Genomic DNA, 22,893 nt, shown 5'->3' with positions numbered 1-22,893 from the left:
GCCAGCTGTTTTACCATCACATTACCCCTTGAACACCCAGTGAAAGGACACCACACAAGTTGTTATGAAAATAAACAGTGTATTTATTTATAACAAGACTACCCTGGCTCTTTATGAGACAGGGAGCTAAGCACACAACAAAACTCTTATAAAAATACTTAAGTTAGCACAGTATATACAAATGCCCGAGGGGCACGGGAAACCATATACTCAAAAAGTGGAATGCGAAATTACTAGCAGGTAAGTACAGTACTAATAGGCTTTGGAATCGCTAGGACTTGACTATAGAATCGTTAGATTACTTCTAGGAGGCCCAGGGGACTCGGGTGCAGAGTGTGCACTCTCATGCGGGACAAAGTCTATGATAGCTAGTAAAGTTAAAGTTAGTGTTCACGGGCGAACCCGACCTGGTAGGAAGAAAACGACAGTGGATCCTGACCCTTGGATAGTGAGGCTATGCTGGGGCACCGAAATGCCGAAGTTACCTAGCCCAGGGGCTGCAGCTGCATATGTCTCAAAAGACGTCGGGAATCCTCGTAGACGAACCAGGAGCCTGGAAGAAAGATGCTGGCAGGCGACCAGTGAAGAGAGTTCGAGTTGATCCAAGCCTGGATCTTGAAGATGGATGACACCTGAAAGCAGAGGGGACTAAGTTCGTGACTACTAGCCAGTAGTCAGGTGGCACCAGGAGGGCACCGGATGGTAGTCACCTCGGCTAGGTGAGTGGGCGACGCTGGGCTCTGCAGATCTCACGGACCAGGAGGCGTTGTCGGCGACCAGGATGGAGGGGCGAGCTGTCCCACGATGGATGAAGCTGTCGGCGTCGAAGAACCCAGGATTGGGCAACAAAGCCTTGGCTAATTCAAGCCCACGCGGTGGACTCAAAATGGCGTCTTGAGTGGACCAGGAGGGTCCGGGGTGCTCCTCTTCTGGAAGGGAGCAAGAGCCAGTCTGGAGCAACCAGACCAGCAGCAGTGATGTCGTCGGGCGTCGTTCAGAAGGCCACAAGCCAGCGGGCTAGTAGCCAAACAACGCGGTGAGCAGCAAAAAGCAGAAGGGCCCCACGCCGATCGTGGAGATGCTGGGGGGCTGCTCTTCGGTGCTGGAGCTGCTCAGGGTTGGGGCTTCTCGGACCCCAAAGCACTCGCCAGGAGATTACTCGGCGGGCTTGCTGTGAAGAAGTCGTGCAGTCTTGGCAATAGTCGGTCCCTTGAGGTCTCGTCGCACTCACGGTTCTCAGCTTGGCTGTAGAGGTGAGTAGTGGTCGGAGGTGCCAGGGAAGCCGGGTCTTGTCGAGCTGGGCAGTCGGATTCCGGAGGAAGGACTTACAGCAGACCGCAGTGTTCTTAGGATGGTGCCTGCGGATGCAGGGTGACTACTCCTTAGTCACAAGGGAGAATCTTGAAGAAGAAATCTTGAGGTCCTTTCGCAGAAAGTCGTGTCTTGATTCCAAAGATGATCTAATTTGGAAGGGGGCCTGCTCCTACCTTTATCTGGGAAAAGGGGGCTGGCACGCGACTAAGTCCTGCCCTATGGGTGGGACCAGGAGGGGGGTGGTTACACCCCTCTCCTTTGGCGGGCTTTCCCCAGGCCAGGGGCTGGAGTGCCCCTGGAACTGGTTTCAGCCGGCCTATGCACAGTGAGCACCGGGGTGCCACTTGCAGTCACCTTCCTCTGTAGCCCTGCCTACCTGGAATACACAAAACCCTGTCTGGGACGGTGCTGGCACCGCCCCTGGCAGGAAACCCTTTGTCCTTGCCTCCTGCTCTGGGAGGACTCCCAGCAGCAGGAGGGCAGACTTGTGTCTCGGTGGCAGCATCCATTTTGGGGATGCTAAGGCTCTGTCTGACTTTAACCGGGGTTACAGGTTACATACATGTCGTGTCCCTCTAGAAGGGTGGAATGCTAACCCCGTCGCCAGAATTGGCGAGGGGTTAGTATTCCAACTCGTATGACACCTTACTCGACATGTTTTGATAAAGCGATACCAGAGTTGGCATATAACCGCGAGGATTATAAGGCACTTAAGAGTATATGGTATGCGATATCATGGAAACGGCTAAGGGATAGATCCCGAAAGCCGCAGACAGGCTCAGCTCATGCCAGAGCACCATCTCACACGATTCCAAGCACTCTGCCTTCAGGATTGTTAAGGCCTGCCATAGGAGTGACTGATAGGAGATCTGTGTGTCCATTTTAGGGTTAGATATAGGTATACTATATCTAAAGCAAAGGGTGAGTACACCACCTTGCCCCAGCTGTCGTGCAGCCAGTTGTGTCAGTTTAGTTAGTCAGCCCAGGGGTGGCATAATACATGCTTCAGCCCCTGGGAGACTTCTGGGTACACCTCAGCCCTGGGTACAGGGACTTGGAGAGGGCCCAGTGCCAATTCAGTACCTGAGTACAATTTGGATAGAGAGAACAGCTAGGCTGTGGGTCTGATTAGCAGGCCCACAGCCAGGGAAAGTCGTAAACCAGTGCAGCCAAAAAGCAAAAATCTGGGTGATCATAGGATTGCAGACCCTACTCTCCTACAACTACCAAAATAAAGCTGAAGACTTCCTGGAAAACGTTCCACTCAAATGGAAAGTAAGGACACCTGTGTGCCGCGGCATGGGGGCTAGCTGCATGCATCAACCTAGTCTCACTCTCAGCCCAGCCTCGGCGCAGCCTCACATGACTTGGCTGTCACAACAAACGGGACGCCAAACGGACGGCGTCCAGGTAAGTGTACCTTCTGGGCAGAACTGGGTGCTGATTAAAAACGAAGAGCAGCTGTTACAGCTGCTCATGTGGTCGAGACAACTCTTTTACAGGACACAGAGTTTATTGGGTCAGGGGACGGCAGCTCTCTGATTTTTTCCTGGGCCGTGCACTCCTCGTTCAGACTAAGTGACACCACGTTATGACCCTTCCTGTAACTCTGGAGCGAGCAGCCGTGCCCGTGGGTAGCATCACTCCTGCTGTATGCCACTCTACCCATCTGCTGATAGTTATCTTGACGTTGTGCATGGGATGAGGCGACCTGCTGTATTTATTTCAGTTTAGTAATCTATCTAGCTTAATCAGGCTCCACACTACTGCAGGCGTGGAGGGGCAGCATGAAACTAGGATTTTTTTTGTCACAAGTGGAATTTGCCAGGTGAAGGAGGCAACAAAATAACAGGGAAAGTTGAGCCAGAGCCAAGCCAGGGGCCAGCTCTGGCTCGAAGAACCTGTGCAGAAGCAGAACATTTTAAATATTTGCCACATAGATAATGCAGCGGTGTGTTATTCACAAATCGTGGGACTGGCAGCACAGGATTGTTTTTCAATAAGTGTAAGTATGCATAACTGTGAAACTAATTAACAATTGCATATTATTGTGAAAAAAACGTGTAAATAATGAAAATGAGGAAGAAAGTAAGGAAGGGAAGTGAAAGAAGGGCAGATAAAGGACCGGAAGGGAGAAGTGAAGTTATGGAAGGAAGAAAAAGATTAAAACAAAAAGTAAGAAAGAATTAGGGATTGATATACAGAAGGAGCATAAAAGAAATTAATATCTCAAACACAGAAGAGAATAAAAAAGGTTAATGTTTTTGAAAGTTTATAAGTGTAATGTGCGGCTTTTAAGTATTAAACAAAATGCTATTTTGGCCACTCATGGCACCATCATGGGACAGTTCAGAGTCTAGTAAAGAGACCCTGGAGGAGTTGTGCACTATCGGAGAGTTTACAGATCTCAATAATGGCACTGGCGGTAGCAGAGAGCGCACACACACATAAATGGGTGAAAACGTTAATCTCAAAGATTCAGCAGTGCAGGCTTTCCTCATGATTTGACTGAGTGTGTGTGTGATGTTATTTATTTGGTGGTGTACAGTTGTGTCTGTTAGAGTAATTATGTGTGTCAAGACAAGTGTTTGGTGGAGTGAGATAGTGAGTGTTTGTTGTAGTTGCCAAGTGTGGTGGTGATAGATCTCTTACCTTCTTGGCTAATCCTCTCTTTAAACTCAGTAGCTAAAGAAGTGATGCTATGCCTCCACTCAGATGGGTGACACGCTTAACACAGTGGCGTAACGAACCTGGAGGGGGGGCCCCCCTGCAGGGTACGTGAAGGGGCCCCCTCTGGACTCAATCTAGCAGACGTGCGGTGCTGACGGGGCTCCCTGGAGGGTGAGCCCTCACCGCGGGGGCTGCAGGGGCCTGTGTTACGCCCCTGGCTTAACAGTGGTACTTACTTTCCTTTCTTCCATAGGTTTACGTCAGATGACATAGCACTTAAGAATTGGAGCGCAAAACAATAGAACTTCGCCATCAGTCCAAGTACACTATGCCAGCATTATACCTCCTCAGACACCCCCATCCAATGCTTAATTTGAGCCAGTGGTTGCAGACGGGGCCTACCAAAATTACTTTTTGGAGGCCAGCACTTATTTGTCTTCATCAATACTTTGACCCAGAGTAAGAAAGAGAAAAACAAACAAGGGAAAAGGAGGATAATATTTTATTTGTTTCCCTCGTCTTCATTGCTCGATTTTGCTTGCGAGACAGTGTCACTCAGTCGTTGAATGTCACTCCTAATTACACTGAAATTATCAAAATGTCACACATAAGCAATCTGAAACCTTGGCAGCTATGTCAAGGGAGGATTAGTTACTTACCTGTAATCCTAGTTCTCATACAGGGGTATACTCATCAAAGTCATAATCTATGAATAATCCCCGCCCATGTGCGGGATCCCGGAGCATATAGAAAATACATATAAATATATATGTATATATATGTGAAAACATATTTGCAGCCTAAAACATTTCCCAACTGGCAAAAATTGCCGCAAAATTACATAAATTAGCATATATACAGTAGTACTCTTCCAAACCCGAAGGAAGAAAGAGAGCAGAAAACATTTGTATACAACAATGCTTTATTGCCATAGGAAAAACCTGTAATTGCAGGCATTTGCCAGTAGGCTGCAGTAGAGTATAAAGCAAACAAAGAAAACTGACACCTTGCCTTTAAGGCATTAGAGTAGGGGTACCGTGCCTTTAAGACCTGAAGGCAACCCCCTGCTCCCATGGTGCACCACAGGTGACAGTTGGGTCAGTTCTTTTTGGAGGTGCATTAACACCTGAGGAGATCCACAATAAAACATCTCATAACTTTGTAACTCTGCTCGTCCGGGGAGGTGGGCGGGAGCTTATGACTTTGATGAGTATACCCCTGGATGAGAACTAGGATTACAGGTAAGTAACTAATCCTTCTCATCCAGGGGATACTCATCAATAGTCATAATCTATGAATAGATTAGCAAGCTCATACCCAAAGTCTCGCGGACGAGCAAGAAGTATAAAAACTTCACAGAATGACTAAGACATATTGCAAATACATCTTATGCAAATAAGTTCCTTAAAGAGGCCTGCCCTACTCTGGCATCAGCCTGAGTATCTGAGTCCAGGCAATAATGGCGGGTAAAGGTATGGACAGACCGCCAAGTTGCCGCTTTACAAATTTCAGAAATAGGAACATTACGAAGGAGAGCTGTAGTGGAAGCTTTCCCTCTAGTAGAATGTGCATGTGGTTTACCCTGTAAGTTCTTGTTAGCTAGTTGATAAGCTAAAGCTATACAGGAGACAATTCAGCGAGAAATGGACCTTCTAGAAGCCGACAGGCCAGTATTAGTACTGCCATAATTAACCCCTTCCACGCTGATGACGAGCTGGGCTCGTCATGAGGTAGCCTCCTGCTACGCTGATGACGAGCCCAGCTCGTCACGTAAAATGCGGTTTCGCAAAACTCCGCGTACGAGCGGAATTCCGCCCGCACGCGGTTAACAAAAAGCCGGTCAGACTTTCTCAGAGCCAGGGTTTTTGACAAGTAGAACTTCAGGACCCTCCGGAGATCTAGAGAGTGTAATGACCTCTCCGGGGGAGTGGAAGGATTAGGAAAAAAGGTAGGTAAGGTAATAGACGGGTTGATATGAAAGTCTGAAACTACCTTAGGCAGAAAACTTGGGTGCGTTCTTAAGACCACCCTGTTGGCATGAAAAACTGTGTAAGGTTCCTTGCAACACAAGGCCTGGATTTCACTGACCCTACGGGCAGAGGTAATCGCCACTAAAAAAGGTAGCTTTCCAGGTCAAGTGCTGCAAAGAGACCTTATGTATAGGCTCGAAAGGAGCACTCATCAGCTTAGTCAGGACAATATTAAGCTCCCAGGGAGGGGAGGGGGACCTCACCGGTGGGAAGGCTTTTTTCAGACCTTCTAGGAAATTTTTAACTACAGGCATAAGGAAGAAAGATGTCTGATTAGGAGACTTCCTATATGCTGTGATTGCAGCTAAATGAACCCTGATGGAGGGGTATTTCAGGCCAGATCTCGCTAAATGCAATAGATCTGGAAGAATCACCTGCTCTTGGCCATGTACCGGATCAAGAGAGTGCTCATGACACCATAAGAAGAACCTCTTCCACTTGAAAGCGTAGGACTTCCTAGTGGAGGGTCGCTTTGATTCTTTAAGAATAGTCATGCAGTCTGCTGGGAGGTCTAAATGTCCATACTGGATGACCTCAGGAGCCATGCCGTCAAGCGAAGGGAAGGAAGGTTGTGGTGAAACACCTTCCCCTGGTCTTTGGTCAACAAGTCTGGACGGCATGGTAGGCGCCGGTGAGGAACCTCCGACATCTGAAGAAGATCGGGGTACCACCACTGGCGTGGCCACTCTGGTGCTATCAGTATCATTCTGGTTTTGGTCCTGTAGAACTTCTGGATCACCGCCGGGATCAGAGGCAGGGGAGGAAAGGCGTAGAGTAATGTCTGCGACCAGCTGATCAAAAGACCGTTCCCCAGTGATCCCTGTTGGGGGAACCTGGACGCGAAGACGGGGCATTTTGTATTGGCCGCGTCTGCGAACAGGTCTACGTCCGGTACGCCCCAACACCGAAAAACCTCTTGAGCTACTTCCTCGTTGAGCACCCAATCGTGCGCTTCTACGAAGATTCTGCTGAGGCAGTCTGCTTGGACGTTTTGAATTCCTGGTAGATGAACTGCCACGATGGACAGGCCTCTTGCTAGGAGCCAATGCCAGATGGCTTGTGCTTCCAGAGACAAGACTCTTGACCTCGTGCCTCCCTGTTTGTTCAGATAGAACATAGTTGTCGTGTTGTCCATCTGAACCTGGAGGTGGTTGGTGCGCAGAGACGGATAAAGAGACTTGAGAGCAAGATGAACCGCTCGAAGCTCCAGGAAGTTGATATGGTAGCCCTGCTCTACCTCGGACCAGAGGCCTTGAACTTGGAGTCGGTCCATGTGAGCACCCCAGCCTTGAAGGGAGGCATCCGTGACAATTGACTGAGATGGAGGAGGACGATGGAATGGCACTCCTCGGAGGAGATTGGATCGTTTCAACCACCATCTGATCGAGTCCCTGGCTTCTTGAGAAAGCAAGACCCGGTCTTCCCACTGATCCGATCTCTGAGACCACTGATCTTCGAGGGCTTGTTGTAGAGGTCTCATGTGAAGGCGAGCATTGGGCACGATGTAAATGCATGAAGCCATCGATCCCAGAAGAGAGGACACTTGTCTGGCTGTGGGGGACTGATTGTCCAGAAGAAGGCGACCCTTCAGGAGCATAGATGACAACCTCTCCTCCGAAGGACACACGCTTGCCTGTAGTGAGTCCAGAGACGCACCCAGGTAGTGGATCAGCTGGGAAGGGTTGAGAACTGATTTTTTCAGATTGACGTGAAGACCCAACGAGTCCATCAGTTTGAGGCAGAACGACACATGGTTCTGAAGCAGCGACGGGGTGAAGCTCTTCAACAGCCAATCGTCTAGATATGGATAGACGAAGATCTTTCTTTTGCGGAGAAAAGCAGCTACCACCGCCATGCACTTGGAGAATGTCCGAGGTGCAGATTTCAGGCCAAACGGCAGCACTCGATATTGGTAGTGACGACGGCCGATCTGAAACCTTAGAAACTTCCGATGCTTGACTGACACTAGTATGTGGAAGTAGGCGTCCTGCAAGTCGATGGCACACATCCAGTCTCCCTGATGAAGATGTGGGAAGATCTGGTGCAGGGCGAGCATACAGAACTTTTCTTTTCGTATGAATTTGTTTAGCCTTCGAAGATCTAGAATGGGCCTGTATTCTTTGACAGTTCCTCGTTTTTGAACCAAGAAATATCGGGAGTACACTCCTTGATTTTTGTGAATGGAGGGAACCTCCTCTATGGCCATCTTCTCTAGAAGGACGGAGACTTCGTCTTGTAGCAATTGACTCTTGTAACATGGAAGATGTCGCGATTGGAGGAGGACTTGCGGAGGAGGAGATTTGAACCTCAGCAAGTACCCATGCTGCACAATATTCAGCACCCATCTGTCTTTTGTAATGGATTCCCACTCTGCCAGATGATGAGAAACACTCCCTCCCACCGGAGTGGCGAACAGACGTGGAGGAAGCAATGGCTCAGGGCTTAGGAGGTTGCTTTGAGGAGGGCTGCTGCTTGTTATTGCCACCTCTTCCTCTGCCAGGACGACGCTGCTGGAACTGCGTCTTCTGCTAAGACTGGGATTGCCACTGAGGGGTTTAAACCCTCTGTTGGAAAGACCTCCTGTCTCCTTGAACTCATTGCGCTTTTCTAATCCCACAGCTTTGACAGTGTCCATTTCTGCTTTCATTTTGGACATTTCGTCGTCCGTGTGTGGACCAAACAGAGATTTCCCATTGAAGGGCAAATTCAAAATCTTCTTCTGGGCGTCTGGCTTGAGCCCTGTCAGGCGGAGCCAGGCCGAACGACGGGAACAAATACCACTTGAATAGCCATGGGCCACAAGGTCAGAGGCATCCACTGCGTCGCTAATAACTTGATTGGCTACAAGGCCTCCCTCCTGTATAGTCTCCAGAAAATCTTGGCGATCTTCCTTGGGGAGCTTGTCCGTAAAGCGAGTCAGGGAGTCCCAAAGAGACCTGTCGTACCTTCCAAGCAAGGCAGAGGCGCTAGCCACCTTCATAAAGGAAGAAGAGGTGTAGCATACCTTTCTACCAAACGAGTCCATAAGTTTACTATCTTTTTCAGGTGGTACTGAGGAAGAAGTAGAACCTGCATGGGACTTCATGGCAGCCGCCACAATGATGGTATCCGCAGGAGGATCTGATCTGAGGAACAAGGGATCCTCTGCAGGGGCCTTGTACTTCTTGGCTATCCGAGATGGAACAGATCCCACCACTGCTGGTGTGAGGAAAGTAGCCATAGCCGGTTCTAGGAGGCCGGGGACCAGGGGCAGTAGAGGCCTGGGCGCTGTGCGATGACGGAGGGTATCAAAAATCACAGAAGTGGGAACCACTGGAGTGTGCAGCGTAATATTCAGCTTTTTTGCTCCCCTGCCCAGAACATCGGAGAAAGTCGCGAGGTCATCAATTGGAGAGACTCTGGAAGGAGGCGTAGAGGAGAAGGTCGGAGAGTAATCTCGGTAAGACGACCTAGACGAGGACGACCTTGTGGAAGATCTTGTACGCCGCCTCTTATGGGACCTGTCACGATTCCTGCTGTGACTGTCCCTGGACCTAGAGCGATGTCTTGATGGAGACCTCGGTCTTGGCCGGATTGGAGATCTTAGTCTGACAGGTGTTCTTGGCCGCACTGGAGAACGTGATCTGGCTCGAGATCTTGGCCTGGGTGAAATCCTGGGACTCCGAGGACCTAGAGCGATGTCTTGATGGAGACCTCGGTCTTGGCCGGATTGGAGATCTTAGTCTGACAGGTGTTCTTGGCCGCACTGGAGAACGTGATCTGGCTCGAGATCTTGGCCTGGGTGAAATCCTGGGACTCCGAGGAGATCTAGATGGTCTGGCCGGAGTTCTTGCCTTAGACGGAGAATATGTACGGGAGTAATCCGAGCCCGGACTACTCTGACCTCCAGATACAGCCCCTTGAGGATGTTGAGAAACCAAGCTGCGTGACCTGCCCGCAGATCTGGGCGAAGATTCTGGAGAGAACTGCACGATGTTCAAGCCAGGAGATGATGATTTGCCTCCTGAAGTCTCAGAACCAGGGGACTCCACCACTACCGTCACTTTATCCCTCGACGGCAAAAGCCTCGACGTCGAAGACGTCTGGGTGACTAGTGGCGTCGAGCGGTGTCTTGATGCTCTCGCCGGCGATCGATCACGTCGAGAAGGACTCGACTGAGAACCTCGACGTCGATCCGGAGACTTCGACGTCTATCTCCCTCGACGTCGATCAGATGGCGATGCTCCCTGACGTCGTATCGACGACGACTCTCGACATCGTGTCGACGATGACCTTCCTCGACGTCGCGTCGACGGCGACCTTCCTCGACGGCGACCTTTCCTGGAGTCGCCTCGGCGGCGACCTCCTTGACGTCGAAGGATGGGATCTGACAGTCCCTCTCGACGGCGGCCCGCTAGTCAGCGGCGACCTAGATGCCGTCCTAGCTCTCGACGCCGATCCCCTCCGGGGCGGCGGAGAGTGTCTCGACGTCGACGGAAGCCTCGACGTCGACGGAGACTTAATGTAGTAGCAGCCATGGACTTCGAGCCCGAAGTATGGCGTCTCGACGCCGACTTACTTGACTGCGGCCTAGATCTTCGACGTCGTAAAGATGATCTGGGACTTTGACGGCGACCTCGACGGAGTTCTTCGACCTTCATTCCTCTTTCTGGGAACAGGAGAAGTGGAATGACGCCGTTTTTGGCCGCGCTTGCTTGTAGGAGAAGATCTAGGGGCTGTGGAAGCACCCACCTGGTGACTTTTGTCCATCTCCTGCATGGCATGAAGTCGAATCTTCGCCCTGTCGCGAAGAGTCCGACTTTTAAATTTTTTACAGTGATGGCACTGATCAGGAATGTGTGTAGATGGAAGGCACACAATACACACAGAATGTGGGTCAGTCAGAGCCATCTTTTTGTCACAAGAAGGACATTTCCGGAACAGAGCAGGCATTCCGACAGGAAATTCTTGTGGGTTACCACAGAAAAATAAATCAGAAGCCTTATTTATTCAAAAAATTTCGAAATATAAGAGAAAATCCTCTCAAAAACACAATTTCAGTTGAAAACTGAAGAGCTCAAGCTCCAGGATCCTCACAGAAGGAGCCGGAAAAAAGAACTGACCCAACTGTCACCTGTGGTGCACCATGGGAGCAGGGGGTTGCCTTCAGGTCTTAAAGGCACGGTACCCATACTCTAATGCCTTAAAGGCAAGGTGTCAGTTTTCTTTGTTTGCTTTATACTCTACTGCAGCCTACTGGCAAATGCCTGCAATTACAGGTTTTTCCTATGGCAATAAAGCATTGTTGTATACAAATGTTTTCTGCTCTCTTTCTTCCTTAGGGTTTGGAAGAGTACTACTGAATATATGTTAATTTATGTAATTTTGCGGCAGTTTTTGCCAGTTGGGAAATGTTTTAGGCTGCAAATATGTTTTCACATATATATACATATATATTTATATGTATTTTCTATATGCTCCGGGATCCCGCACATGGGCGGGGATTATTCATAGATTATGACTATTGATGAGTATCTCCTGGATGAGAAGTGGCCAATACCTTTCTCCTGTGCCTCAGCATTAAAAACTAAAGGCTTAAGGTACAACTGCAGGCACAAGGACATCGTGCAGTATGTGATCCTAGTGACAGTATGGGTAAAGGAGCAAGTTATAAGATATTTTTTTAATTATTTGGCTGGTTCATTGCTCGATTTAACATGCTCAGACACTCTCCCATAGCTTGGTTTGACCGTAATGCACCACCTGTGAAACTCATGCAGCCCGAACCTCTCTATAAAGGCACTAGCATTATTGCTCCAAAATGAGACCCACAAACAAGAACATTTTCTCTTTGCAGCTCTTGGTCTCCTTGTCCTGGTCCTTCAAGGTAGATTCCATCACCACATTACACTGAGCTGGTGACGTTCCCCAAAGCGAAGGCTCAACTGTCCTGGGGATCCAGATACTTTCTGAACAAAGATTTTGAAATGAATCACTCAGATAAAACTTTCCTCCAAATTGCTTTGGTGAAGGAGTGGTTGCTGTCATCAGTGCAGATATGCACACATTCTCCTGTGCATTGCCATGTATTTCCTATAATTAAGAGGTATTTGTAATACTTAGAAGCCTGCCACTCAGCAGGGTCAAACAAAATAGTTTGTGATCAATAACTGGTCATGTTATGAGCTTATTCATGTTGTGAAAATTTTATGGTTCAAGTTTGTATGGCTGACATGTATGTTTTCAATCTTGTTAACATTACTTTCATTAAAATGTTAAAATGCTGTTTGATTCATAAAAGGGTGTGAGGCTCTCCTATAAAAGGGAAATCCATATAAAAGGGAAGTAGCCATAAAACCTCTAAGCCATCCCTAAACCAATAGAAGAAATCACTGGGCTGAAAAGACTGCTTAGAGCACGAGCCTTTAAGAAGAAAGTTTCTATACATTCAATATGTGGCTATAAAACAGTTTTGGAACTACTAAGAACCGCTGGAAGCAAAGTCCTTTTAACACTGTGCTTACAAACAGATGGTCATTGATGAAAACAACAATATGCAAAAGATACGAACATACATGTACAGACATGGGTAAAGGGACGGACCAGAAATAAAACAGATTACTGTTTACATCCTGTAAACTGATCTTCACAGATATTACAGGAAGTAAGATCAGTCTTTTTCAACAAAGTGAGAGGACAGAAAATGAAAGTAAAACTAGTCTAATCGAGAAAGTTTCAATTGTATTAAATATAAAAGAAAAGGTTGGTGTCAAAACTTTCTCAGCAGGCTTTTAGCTCTAGTCCAAGTCGTACCAGAAAGAGAGGGAGTACAGGCATGTGGTACAAAAAAATTATAAAGCTTGTAAAGTGGAGAGCACAAACCCCATCTACCCATTCAGGAGACATGGGGTACATGGTCAGCTCTTGTCTGATCCGTATCTGTCCGTTACGATTTCTCTCAGTTCGCCCCGGTCATCAGAAATCAGTATTTATCTGAGGAGATTCTGTCACAATTGAAGCAGGATTAGCCTCATCTGTGTATCAATCTCCCAGGAATGGCACACCACTCTTTTTCCAATACCATTTTAACTAACTTAACAAGAATCACACCCAAAGTGAATAAAAGATGTAATGATTGTTGAAAGAAAACATATTTGGGAAGAGCCATGTGGCCAGAGCTCTCACCCTGGGTACTGGGGAACCACGTTGACATTTCAGCGTCAACTCAATATTCTGCAATTCTGGGTAAATCACTTCATCTTGCCATGCCCAAATAAGTGTGTATTAAGACCAAGGGTGACCACAATATTTTAGAGAACCTAGGGTAATGTAGTATATTGGGGAAAAAACAGATTCACTCGGGAAGTAGTACCAGTAAAAAAAACAATCTTCAATAATTTAAGACAGAACAATAACAATTGTCTGAAGCATAAAATAAGCAGGCAGGTGATCGATACTGTATGACAATGTATTATTTCATTGCATACTTTTACCATTCTTTTGCCAGGATCAACGCCAGTTGGAATTCTGCTTTCCGTCATTCGCTTGCTCTATGCTTCATTAGGACAAGCGACCAAGAGATTCTTGACACGGCACCATAGTTCTTCACGATTCGGGCTGTGTACTGGCTGCGTTCCCGAATATCTCCTCATTCAGGACCGTGGTAGTTAGGCTAGCTGGCCACATGTCTACTTTTATTAAGTGATTGATGCCCCCATTTACTGGCATATTCACGGAGCGCTTCACCTATCCGGTACTACAGTACCTCTATGCTGGTCCCTTCGGCACAAGCCCCTATTCGCTCCATGTTTCCTATGCCATGCAACCCTATACTATAAATAGAGCCAACGTGGATGCCCTTTCCTTCAATTTCCGGAAGGTAGCATCCTCGTGGATAACCTCCAAGATAGAGTGCTCACACACTGTCCTGGTGACGACCTCACATTACCAGAGGTAGAATTGCGGGTGACCTATATAGACTACTATATATTGCATAAAGTAATTAAGGAGTCTCATGCTTTTTATTTGTGACTCATGTTATCTCTTGCTCCAGCACCCCTTTTCACCAAAGTTCTCCTGTCGTCCCTCGTCTTAGAACTCTCCTCACTCAGAACTGATATCTGACTCCTTGCTAAAGCCAACTCCTCAGATCAGCCACACTCATCGATCCCCTCACAATACACCTTATCGTCGCACATCAACACTCCTCTCAATTCTCCCACGAACTGCCCGTCGAGCATTATTCCCAACACTCCACCCCTCCCCTGTAGCTACACAACCTCATCCATACCCGCTGAACATCTCAATCGTCCCTCCTTGTAATGCCAACACGACGCCCACCCCTTCACAGCTTGATACCTGCCCAATGACCTTGGGAGCTAACTTTCCTCCGAACTCCACTGTCTCTCCCTCACCATCCTCGTCCAATATCCCCCTTATCCGTCAGTCTACTATCCCAGTTCTCTTAGGAACGAGCAGACTCCCCCTTCATCCGGAATCACCCAGACCCCCCTCCCCCCAACTACATAGAATTATCCTCCCCTGTCCCCCCACCCAATTGCCCGACCCCACTCCCCTCTGTTGCATGTTGATTAACTGCCGATCCGCCTCTTGCACGCTACTGAGATTGCGGAGACCATTCTCAGTGAAAACATAGACATCGCTTTCCCAACTGAAACTTGGCTCAACGCCCACTCCACTCCTATCCCCGACTTACTCATTCCCCCAGGTTATTCCATCATTAAGAAAGACAGGATAGATGAAATAGGAGGAGTCCTTGCCCTAATCTTTAAAGATGAACTTAACCTCTCGCTAGTCCATTTACAAGACCCTTCCACCTTCGAATACCTTTGCGCCGATCTCACTATTCCTGGCTTCCCCACCATTTGGTTGCACACTATTTACCACCCCCCTGGAAACTATCTCCTTTACTGAAGAGATGTCTGATCTTATTATTCAAGGTTCGCTATCCCACTCCAAGAATCTCTTCCTTGGGGATTACAACATCCACTGGAATAAAAATGAAGACCCTGCTGTCATCCTATTTAAAGACGCCATGGACATCACTGACCTTACTCAACTCTGCCATTCCCCAACTCATATCAAAGGTGCCACTCTTGATACTATTTTGTCTAGCAAAGATCTGGCCTCTCTCTCTAATATCCTTCCCGTTGACTGGTCTGATCACCACCTTATCCTCTTCACCTTGAATAGCTCCATTAGTCGCCCCACCCCAACCGGCAGTCTACCCATGAAACCCACTCGCAACCTTCACCTTATTCCATCTGACGAACTGGAATCTACAATTAAAACTCGCTTACTTCTCCCTCTATCTCTCACAGCACCAACGACCTAACCGAACATTACAACAATTCTATTCTTGAAGCCCTCGACGAAATTGCCCCAATCAAACTCAAACAACAAAAAAAATCCCTCCCAAATCCTGGTTCAATGTCGAACTCAACAATGAAAGACAGGCCCTCAGGCAGGCAGAACGTGCCTGGAGGAATCATCCCACCCCTAATAATCTAGCTCTCCTTAGAAATGCCAGAGCCCAATACAAAAAAACATCTTCAATGAGAAAGCCTCCTTTCTCCGGTCCCAACTTGACCAGGCTAGAAACCGTCCCAGAGAACTCTTTAACATCGTTCAAAAACAAACTTCCTCTGGCCCTCCTAAAATATTGGCCGCTGTTGAAATATGCAAAGAAATTGCCAGCTTCTTTACGAATAAAGTTAACAAGATCGAACTATCCTTCTCTTCCCCCCCTCTCTCACTCCAACCTCCCCATAACCAACACACCCTCCCAAACATTCCTAATACACCTCTGTCCTCTTTTCCCCCTCATTACGATCCCTCAATCCCTCCTTGCTCTCCCCCAACTGGACTCCACTCTTACGGACCACCTTGCTAAAAACAATGCTTCACGGAGTGAATTTAGTCTAGTATCAGAAACCACCATCATCAACATAATTTCTAAACTCAAATCATCCTCTCATTCCAAAGATCCTCTTCCCGCCCACTTGGTTCAAGAACTCAAATACATCATTGCCCCAATAAGGACCAATATCATCAACTCCTCTCTTTCCACTGGCTGTTTTCACGCCTCCCTTCATCTAGGTCAAATCTCCCCCATTCTTAAAAATACCTCTGCTGACCCGAATGACCTTAACAATTTACGCCCTATCTCTAACCTTCCCTTCCTCTCCAAAGCCCTTGAAAAATGTGTCCTGTCACAATTAGATAACCATATCATCTCATTCAATCTCCTGGACGCCTTCCAATCCGGTTTTCGAAAGGGATGCAGTAACGAAACTGCTCTGCTCAATATTACAGATGACATTCATTGCTCTCTAGACAAAGGTGAATCCTCAATACTAATCATCCTTGACCTCTCGGCTACATTTGATACTGTCCACCATCCCATCCTTCTTAACACTCTCAAAGATCGCTTTGGTTTTGAAGGCACTGTATTCAAATGGTTCTCCTCGTTCCTTCAAAATAGATCACATCAAATTAAGCTCAGTCACTGCCTCTCTAAACCCCAACCTGTCTCACTTGGTGTCCCTCAAGGTTCTATCCTCTCCCCAACCCTATTCAATCTTTTCATGTAACCACTCACCCTCATTCTCAAACAAGCTAAAATCAGCTACCACCTCTACGCCGATGATACCCAACTATACTACAAGATCAAATCCCACAATGACATCCTTCACCTCAACGATACCCTGAATAGAGTCCAATCCTGGTTCCATCTTAATCTCAAACTGAATCCTAAAAAAACTGAAACCATCATTTTCACCCCCAAAAACAATTCCCTTCCAACTCTGGATCAATGATATCAAAGCTCTTAATTTCTCCTTCTCCACCTCTAATTCTGTCAAATCCCTAGGCATCAGCATCGATCAGAATCTTACTCTCATCCCCCACATTAAAAATGCAGCCAAAAGTGCTCTTTTCACCCTACACCACCTCAAAAAAATTAAACCTTTTATTCCAGCTGATGACTTCAAAATCGTTGTCCAATCACATGTCCTTTCCAGGATGGACTATGGTAACGCCACACTTGCTGGCACTCCTAAAACACATCTGGCTCCGATTAAATCTGTTCTCAACCTAGCTGCCAGACTTATTTCTGACTGTAAAAGATTTGACCACATCTCCCCAGTCCTCAAAAATCTCAATTGGCTCCCAATAGAAGGACGATCCACCTACAAGATTGCATGCATTACTCACAATGCTCTTCACCAAAACACTCCCCCTTACCTTTCAATCAAATTACAAAAAGCAGGGTGCTGAGAAGCACTAACTCACTTGTCCTGATCTCTCCAAGACTCAAATGTAAAAAGACCCAATCCCGTGCATTCTCGGGTAATGCTGCTTCGATTTGGAACTCTCTCCCCAAAGATCTTCGCTGCAACCCCTCTTACCCTCTCCTCAAAAAAAGGCTCAAAGTACTTCTTCTCAACAAATATTGGGGTAACTAATGTTACTGATTCCGACCCTGCTCACTCTTTTTTCCTTTCTTGTTTCACTCCTATACCCACCCCTCTTCCTCTTCTCTTATTCTCCCTCCCGCTCTCTACAAGCCCATCTCTCTTTTAAATTTCAACATTCAACGTCCCCTTAATGATCTCTGTTTCTTTCTCCTCATCGCTCCTTTGAATGCTATGCTTTATCCCACGTGAGTATTCTGCACATTGTTAATCTTATCCTGATATGTTGACCTACTTTGTAAAGCTCTCTGATACTCTTGGGCCCAGCAGCGCTATATAAAACCTTTTAAATAAATAAATAAAATAAATAAATGATAAAAGTATGCAATGAAATAATAAATTGTCATAAAATATTAATCACATGCCTGCTTATTCTTTACCTTGGACAATTGTTATTGTTCTGGCGTCAATTATTGACGATAGCTTGTTTGTTGCTACTGGTACTGATGCCCAGGTGAACCATTGTTTTTCCCAATATAGTAAACAAGTTTAACACCTGGTTCTCTTGTGAAGCACTCTGATGCCCTTGGGCAGAGATCACGCTATACAAAAATTGGAAGGAACCCCCCCCACAATAACGAGGTCTATGGAAAAAAACAAAAACCAAGACAAACCTCATCTTTCTCTGCTTTGACATAACCTCCTTTTCAAACTTCGTTTTCACCTCCAGGTACTGTAAATCTAATTGAAGGCCAATTTTGTCAACTTGACGACGTTCTTGTATCAATAGTTTCAGAGATTGATTCAAGAGCTGAACAAGAGATACAAGATTCAGCTTTCCAGCTTCATAAATATTCTCTATTTGCAGCTGAAAACAGAAAACAGCAGAAGTTGTTAGGAAATAAATGTATGCGTTAAGTGCCACAAACATTCCACTAGTATACATTACAGAGATGCTGGGAATGTGTCCTTAACCAGATGTTACCTACATACCACATTTTGACCAAAAAAAAATCAGAACTTTCACGTGATAATACAGCGCAAGAAAAGAGGATCCAGACATGCTGTAAAATCCTTCTCCACAAACGATAAATCATGATTTTTAAAACATTACATTTACATGTTAGGGCATTTCATAAAACAAAAGACAAATGAGCTCCATATGAATTCCAATTTCTCAGTTTGAATGTGGCAATCCACTAAAGAGTGCACGCACACTGGCATTAACGCACTCTCAACATTATGATAATCAGCAACTAAAAGTGTTCGATTAGAAAGTGACACTACCAAGTAACCATTCATTATCTTAAATGCCATGGTGGAAAGTTTACAGAATCACTAGAAAGCTTCCACAACACAGAACTAAAGAACAAGTTACTTACCTTCGGTAACGATATATCTGTAAGAAACAGTAGTTAGTATTAGATTCCTTACCTTAGAATATCCCCAGGCGTCAGTCTGGATCCGGAAACTTTTGCGTAGCAGTACCCCTGCGCCTCGGTAGGCGTCGTCTGCAGGCGTCCCCTGCGGCTCCGCGTCCGTCGTCGGCGTCGTGCGCCGTGATGACGTCGCTGGAGTATATAGACGCCGCCTCCGCGCGCTGACGTCAGTTCTTTGCACACAGCTTTTCCGCGCCAGAACACGCAGAGCCATGTGAGAACTAACACTGGTGCCATTTGAAACTAGGGCCCTGAAAGGGATGTCCTTAACCCTAGGTATCAGTTCGCAGAACGGGGAGGACGGGTGGGGCGGTAAGGAATCTAATACTAACTACTGTTTCTTACAGATATATCGTTACCGAAGGTAAGTAACTTGTTCATCTGAAAGAAACAGGTTAGTATTAGATTCCTTACCTTAGAATAGATACCCCAGCAATACCAACCCCGGTGGTGGGTCTGCGAACCAATACAAACCTACACCAGAAAGTCCTGGAGGACCGAACGGCCAAAGAAGCCATCCCTCCGGACTTGACTGTCCAGGCAGTAGTGCCTCGCAAAGGTGTGCAGCGAGGCCCACGTAGCCGCCTGGCAAATGTCCTGCAAAGGGACTCCCCGGCCCAGGGCAGTAGTAGCCGCCGTGGCCCGAGTGGAATGGGCCCTCAGCCCAACAGGAGGCTCCTTCCGAGCCAAAGAGTAGCATGCCTTGATGCACAGGACGACCCACCGAGAGATGGTTCGTTTCTGTACCGCCCTTCCCTTCTTCTCACCCACGTAGCCAACAAACAGTTGGTCATCCACCCGGAACTGGCGTGTGCGATCCATATAAAATGAAAGCGCACGTTTTGGGTCCAGACGATGGAGCCGCTCTTCATCCTTTGAAGGATGCGGAGGCGGGAAGAAGGAGGGTAAGGTGATGGACTGCTCGATGTGAAAAGCAGAAACTACTTTGGGCAGGAAAGAAGGCCTAGTCCGAAGAACCACCTTGTCAGGATGGACGGACATGAAAGGAGGTTTGACAGAAAGAGCCTGGAGCTCACTCACTCTCCTGGCAGAGGTGATGGCAACCAGGAAGGCCGTCTTAAGAGTGAGAAGACGGAGAGGACAGGAATGAAGCGGCTCAAAGGGAGCACACATCAAGAATGTCAGAACCAGATTCAAGTCCCACTGAGGCATCACGAACGGAACAGGTGGATACATGTGCGTGATGCCTTTCAAGAACCTCAGTACAATAGGGGACTTGAATAAAGATGGCTGATCAGGTAGCCTTAAGAAGGCGGAAAGGGCAGAAAGGTAGCCCTTGATAGTGCCCAGAGCAGAGCCCTGCTGGGCAAGAGAAAGAAGGAAGAGGAGAACCTCGGAAAGAGGGGCAGAAAGGGGATCCACAGCCTTTGCTGTGCACCATGCCACAAATCTGTTCCACCGGCAGGCGTATACCGACTTTGTGGAGGGACGCCTGGCTGCCAGAATCACATCACAGACTTCAGGAGGCAAGTCGAATGGCCTCAACTGTCGCCGCTCAATCTCCACGCATGGAGGTGGAGGCTGGACAGGTTCGGGTGGAGGACCGTCCCCTGCTGCTGCGACAGAAGGTCCTCCTGAAGGGGCAGGCGGATCGAGGGACCGACTGACATGCTGAGTAGCTCGGGATACCAGTATCTTCGAGCCCAGTCCGGAGCCACAAGGATAACTTGGGCCCGGTCGCGCCTGATCTTCTTCAGCACTCTGGGCAGAAGTGGTATAGGCGGAAAGGCGTACAACAGACCGCAGCTCCACTCGCGCCGAAAGGCGTCGCCGAGCGAGTGCCGTCTTGGAAACTCCAACGCGCAGAACTGATGACATTGCGCGTTCTCTTCTGTGGCGAATAGATCTAACCAAGGCTCTCCCCATTGCAGAAAGAGGCCTTTCGCCACGTCCGAGTTCAGACGCCATTCGTGATCCACCGAGCACCGACGGCTGAGTTCGTCCGCCCTGGCGTTCAGAGAACCTGCCAGGTGTTGAACCGTCAGAGTCACGCCCTGACGTTCCAGCCATTGCCAGAGGCGCAGAGCTTCCTGGCAAAGGGTCCACGACCCCACTCCGCCTTGTTTGTTGCAGTACCACATGGCGGTGGTGTTGTCCGTGAACACCTGCACTACACTCCCGTTGACAAAGGGGAGGAATGCCTTCAGTGCTAGGCGAATCGCCCGCAGCTCCAACATGTTGATATGAAGCCGGGACTCCGCCGGAGACCAGATGCCTCTGATCTCCGCCTCTCCCAAGTGGCCACCCCAGCCCTGGAGGGACGCGTCCGTCACAACTACGTGCTCCGGTTGGGGAAGGGAGAGGGATCTGCCTCTGACCCAATCGCGGTCCGTAAGCCACCACTGCAACTGTCTCGCAGTGCCCTCCGAGATCAGGACATGGTCGGATAGGTTGCCCTGATGCTGGGCCCACTGAAACTTCAGGTCCCACTGCAGAGCCCGCATCCGCCACCTGGCGTGATGCACCAGTAGGATGCAGGAGGCCATCAGCCCCAGAAGCCGTAGCGTCAACCTGACCGAAACCCGGGATAACGGCTGAAAGATGGGAATCAGAGCCTGAATATCCCGGACCCGCCGTTCCGGAGGATAAACCCGAAACTGCGCCGAGTCGAGAACCGCTCCGATGAAAAGGAGCTTTTGAGAGGGACACAGGTGTGATTTCGGCACATTGATGGAAAACCCCAGCTCGTGCAGGAGGTCTGCCGTCATCTGAAGGTGGTGGACGACTGTTTGGGGCGAGCCCGCCTTCAACAACCAGTCGTCGAGGTAGGGGAAGACTGAGACCCCTAACCGGCGCAGATGAGCTGCGACCACCGCCATCACTTTCGTGAACACCCGTGGGGCGCTGGTAAGGCCGAATGGGAGCACGATAAACTGAAAGTGCTCGTGGCCTACCATGAACCGCAGGTAACGCCGGTGGGCCGGCAGGACGGGGATGTGAAAATACGCATCCTGCAAGTCCAACGCTACCATCCAGTCTTGTGGGTCTAGAGCAGCCAAGACCTGAGCCAAAGTCAACATCTTGAACTTCTCCTTCCGGAGGAAGCCGTTGACGTCCCTGAGGTCCAAGATAGGACGGAGGCCTCCTTTGTCCTTCTTGGGCACCAGAAAGTAGTGGGAGTAGCAACCACACCCTACTTCTGGCCCAGGAACGCGCTCGATGGCCCCCTTGGCCAAGAGGGCCGTAACTTCCTCCTGCAGAAGTGTCAAGTGGTCCCCCGACACACGGTGGTTCTGCGGTGGCATGGCAGGAGGAGTGGACTCGAAGGGGAGGGAGTAGCCCCTTCGGATGAGCTGCAGCACCCACCTGTCCGATGTAATCGCGCGCCAGCGGGAGTGGTGATGGCGAACCCTGCCACCCACTGGCGTCACGTGAGCTCGAAAGCTCGGACTAGGAAGATTTGGAGGCTGCAGCGGGGGGAGGTGTGTCTGACCTCGCCGCTGCCCTCTACCGCCACCACGGCGGAATCCACGGCCGCCACCGCGCTGGGGAGCGTTCTGCGGCGCGTGGCTGGCAGCTCGCATGGGACCGCCCCTTCCTTGGCCACGAAAGGGGCGAAACGAACCCGTCTGCTGGCGCTGGGTCGAAAGACCCAAGGACTTGGCCGTGACCCTGGAGTCCTTGAAGCGCTCAAGCGCGTTGTCCGCCTTGTCACCGAACAGGCGACTGCCATCAAATGGCATGTCCATGAGGGCATTCTGGACGTCCGGCGAGAAGTTGGCAGATCTCAGCCAAGCATGGCGACGAATCGCCACCGTCGTGGACATAGCCCGTCCCAGCGAGTCGGTCGTGTCAAGACCACACCTGATCGAGTACCTCGCCGCGTCCCGGCCTTCAACCAAGGCCTGGTTGAGCTTGTCCCGCACTTCCTGCGGGCATTGCGGCAGACACTCCGCGACCGTATCCCACAGGGAGTGGGTGTAGCGGCCCAAGAGGCACGCGGTATTACAAGACCGCAGTCCAGCGCTCAAAGAGGAAAAGACCTTTTTGCCAAATTGGTCATAC

General features: G+C 48.8%; 1 protein-coding gene and 1 non-coding gene across 3 annotated transcripts in view; both read right to left on the bottom strand.

Annotated features, from left to right (window-relative positions):
• The window catches only part of HAUS6 (HAUS augmin like complex subunit 6), a 393,765-nt gene that overhangs the window by 214,427 nt on the left and 156,445 nt on the right, over positions 1 to 22,893 (bottom strand). For both annotated transcript variants that reach the window (XM_078675970.1, XM_078675969.1), the window contains exon 9: positions 18,103 to 18,296. In XM_078675970.1, the coding sequence (XP_078532096.1) occupies positions 18,103 to 18,296 (194 nt within the window). The remainder of the gene's footprint in view (positions 1 to 18,102; positions 18,297 to 22,893) is intronic.
• Positions 12,916 to 13,045, bottom strand: LOC144820585 (small Cajal body-specific RNA 8). The gene has a single exon (XR_013607868.1).

This window comes from Lissotriton helveticus, chromosome 2_1 (genome assembly GCF_964261635.1).
Source record: "Lissotriton helveticus chromosome 2_1, aLisHel1.1, whole genome shotgun sequence".
Lineage (NCBI taxonomy): Eukaryota > Metazoa > Chordata > Amphibia > Caudata > Salamandridae > Lissotriton > Lissotriton helveticus.
The sequence above is the reverse complement of the archived record's forward strand: the minus strand, read 5'-3'. Positions and strand labels throughout refer to the sequence as shown.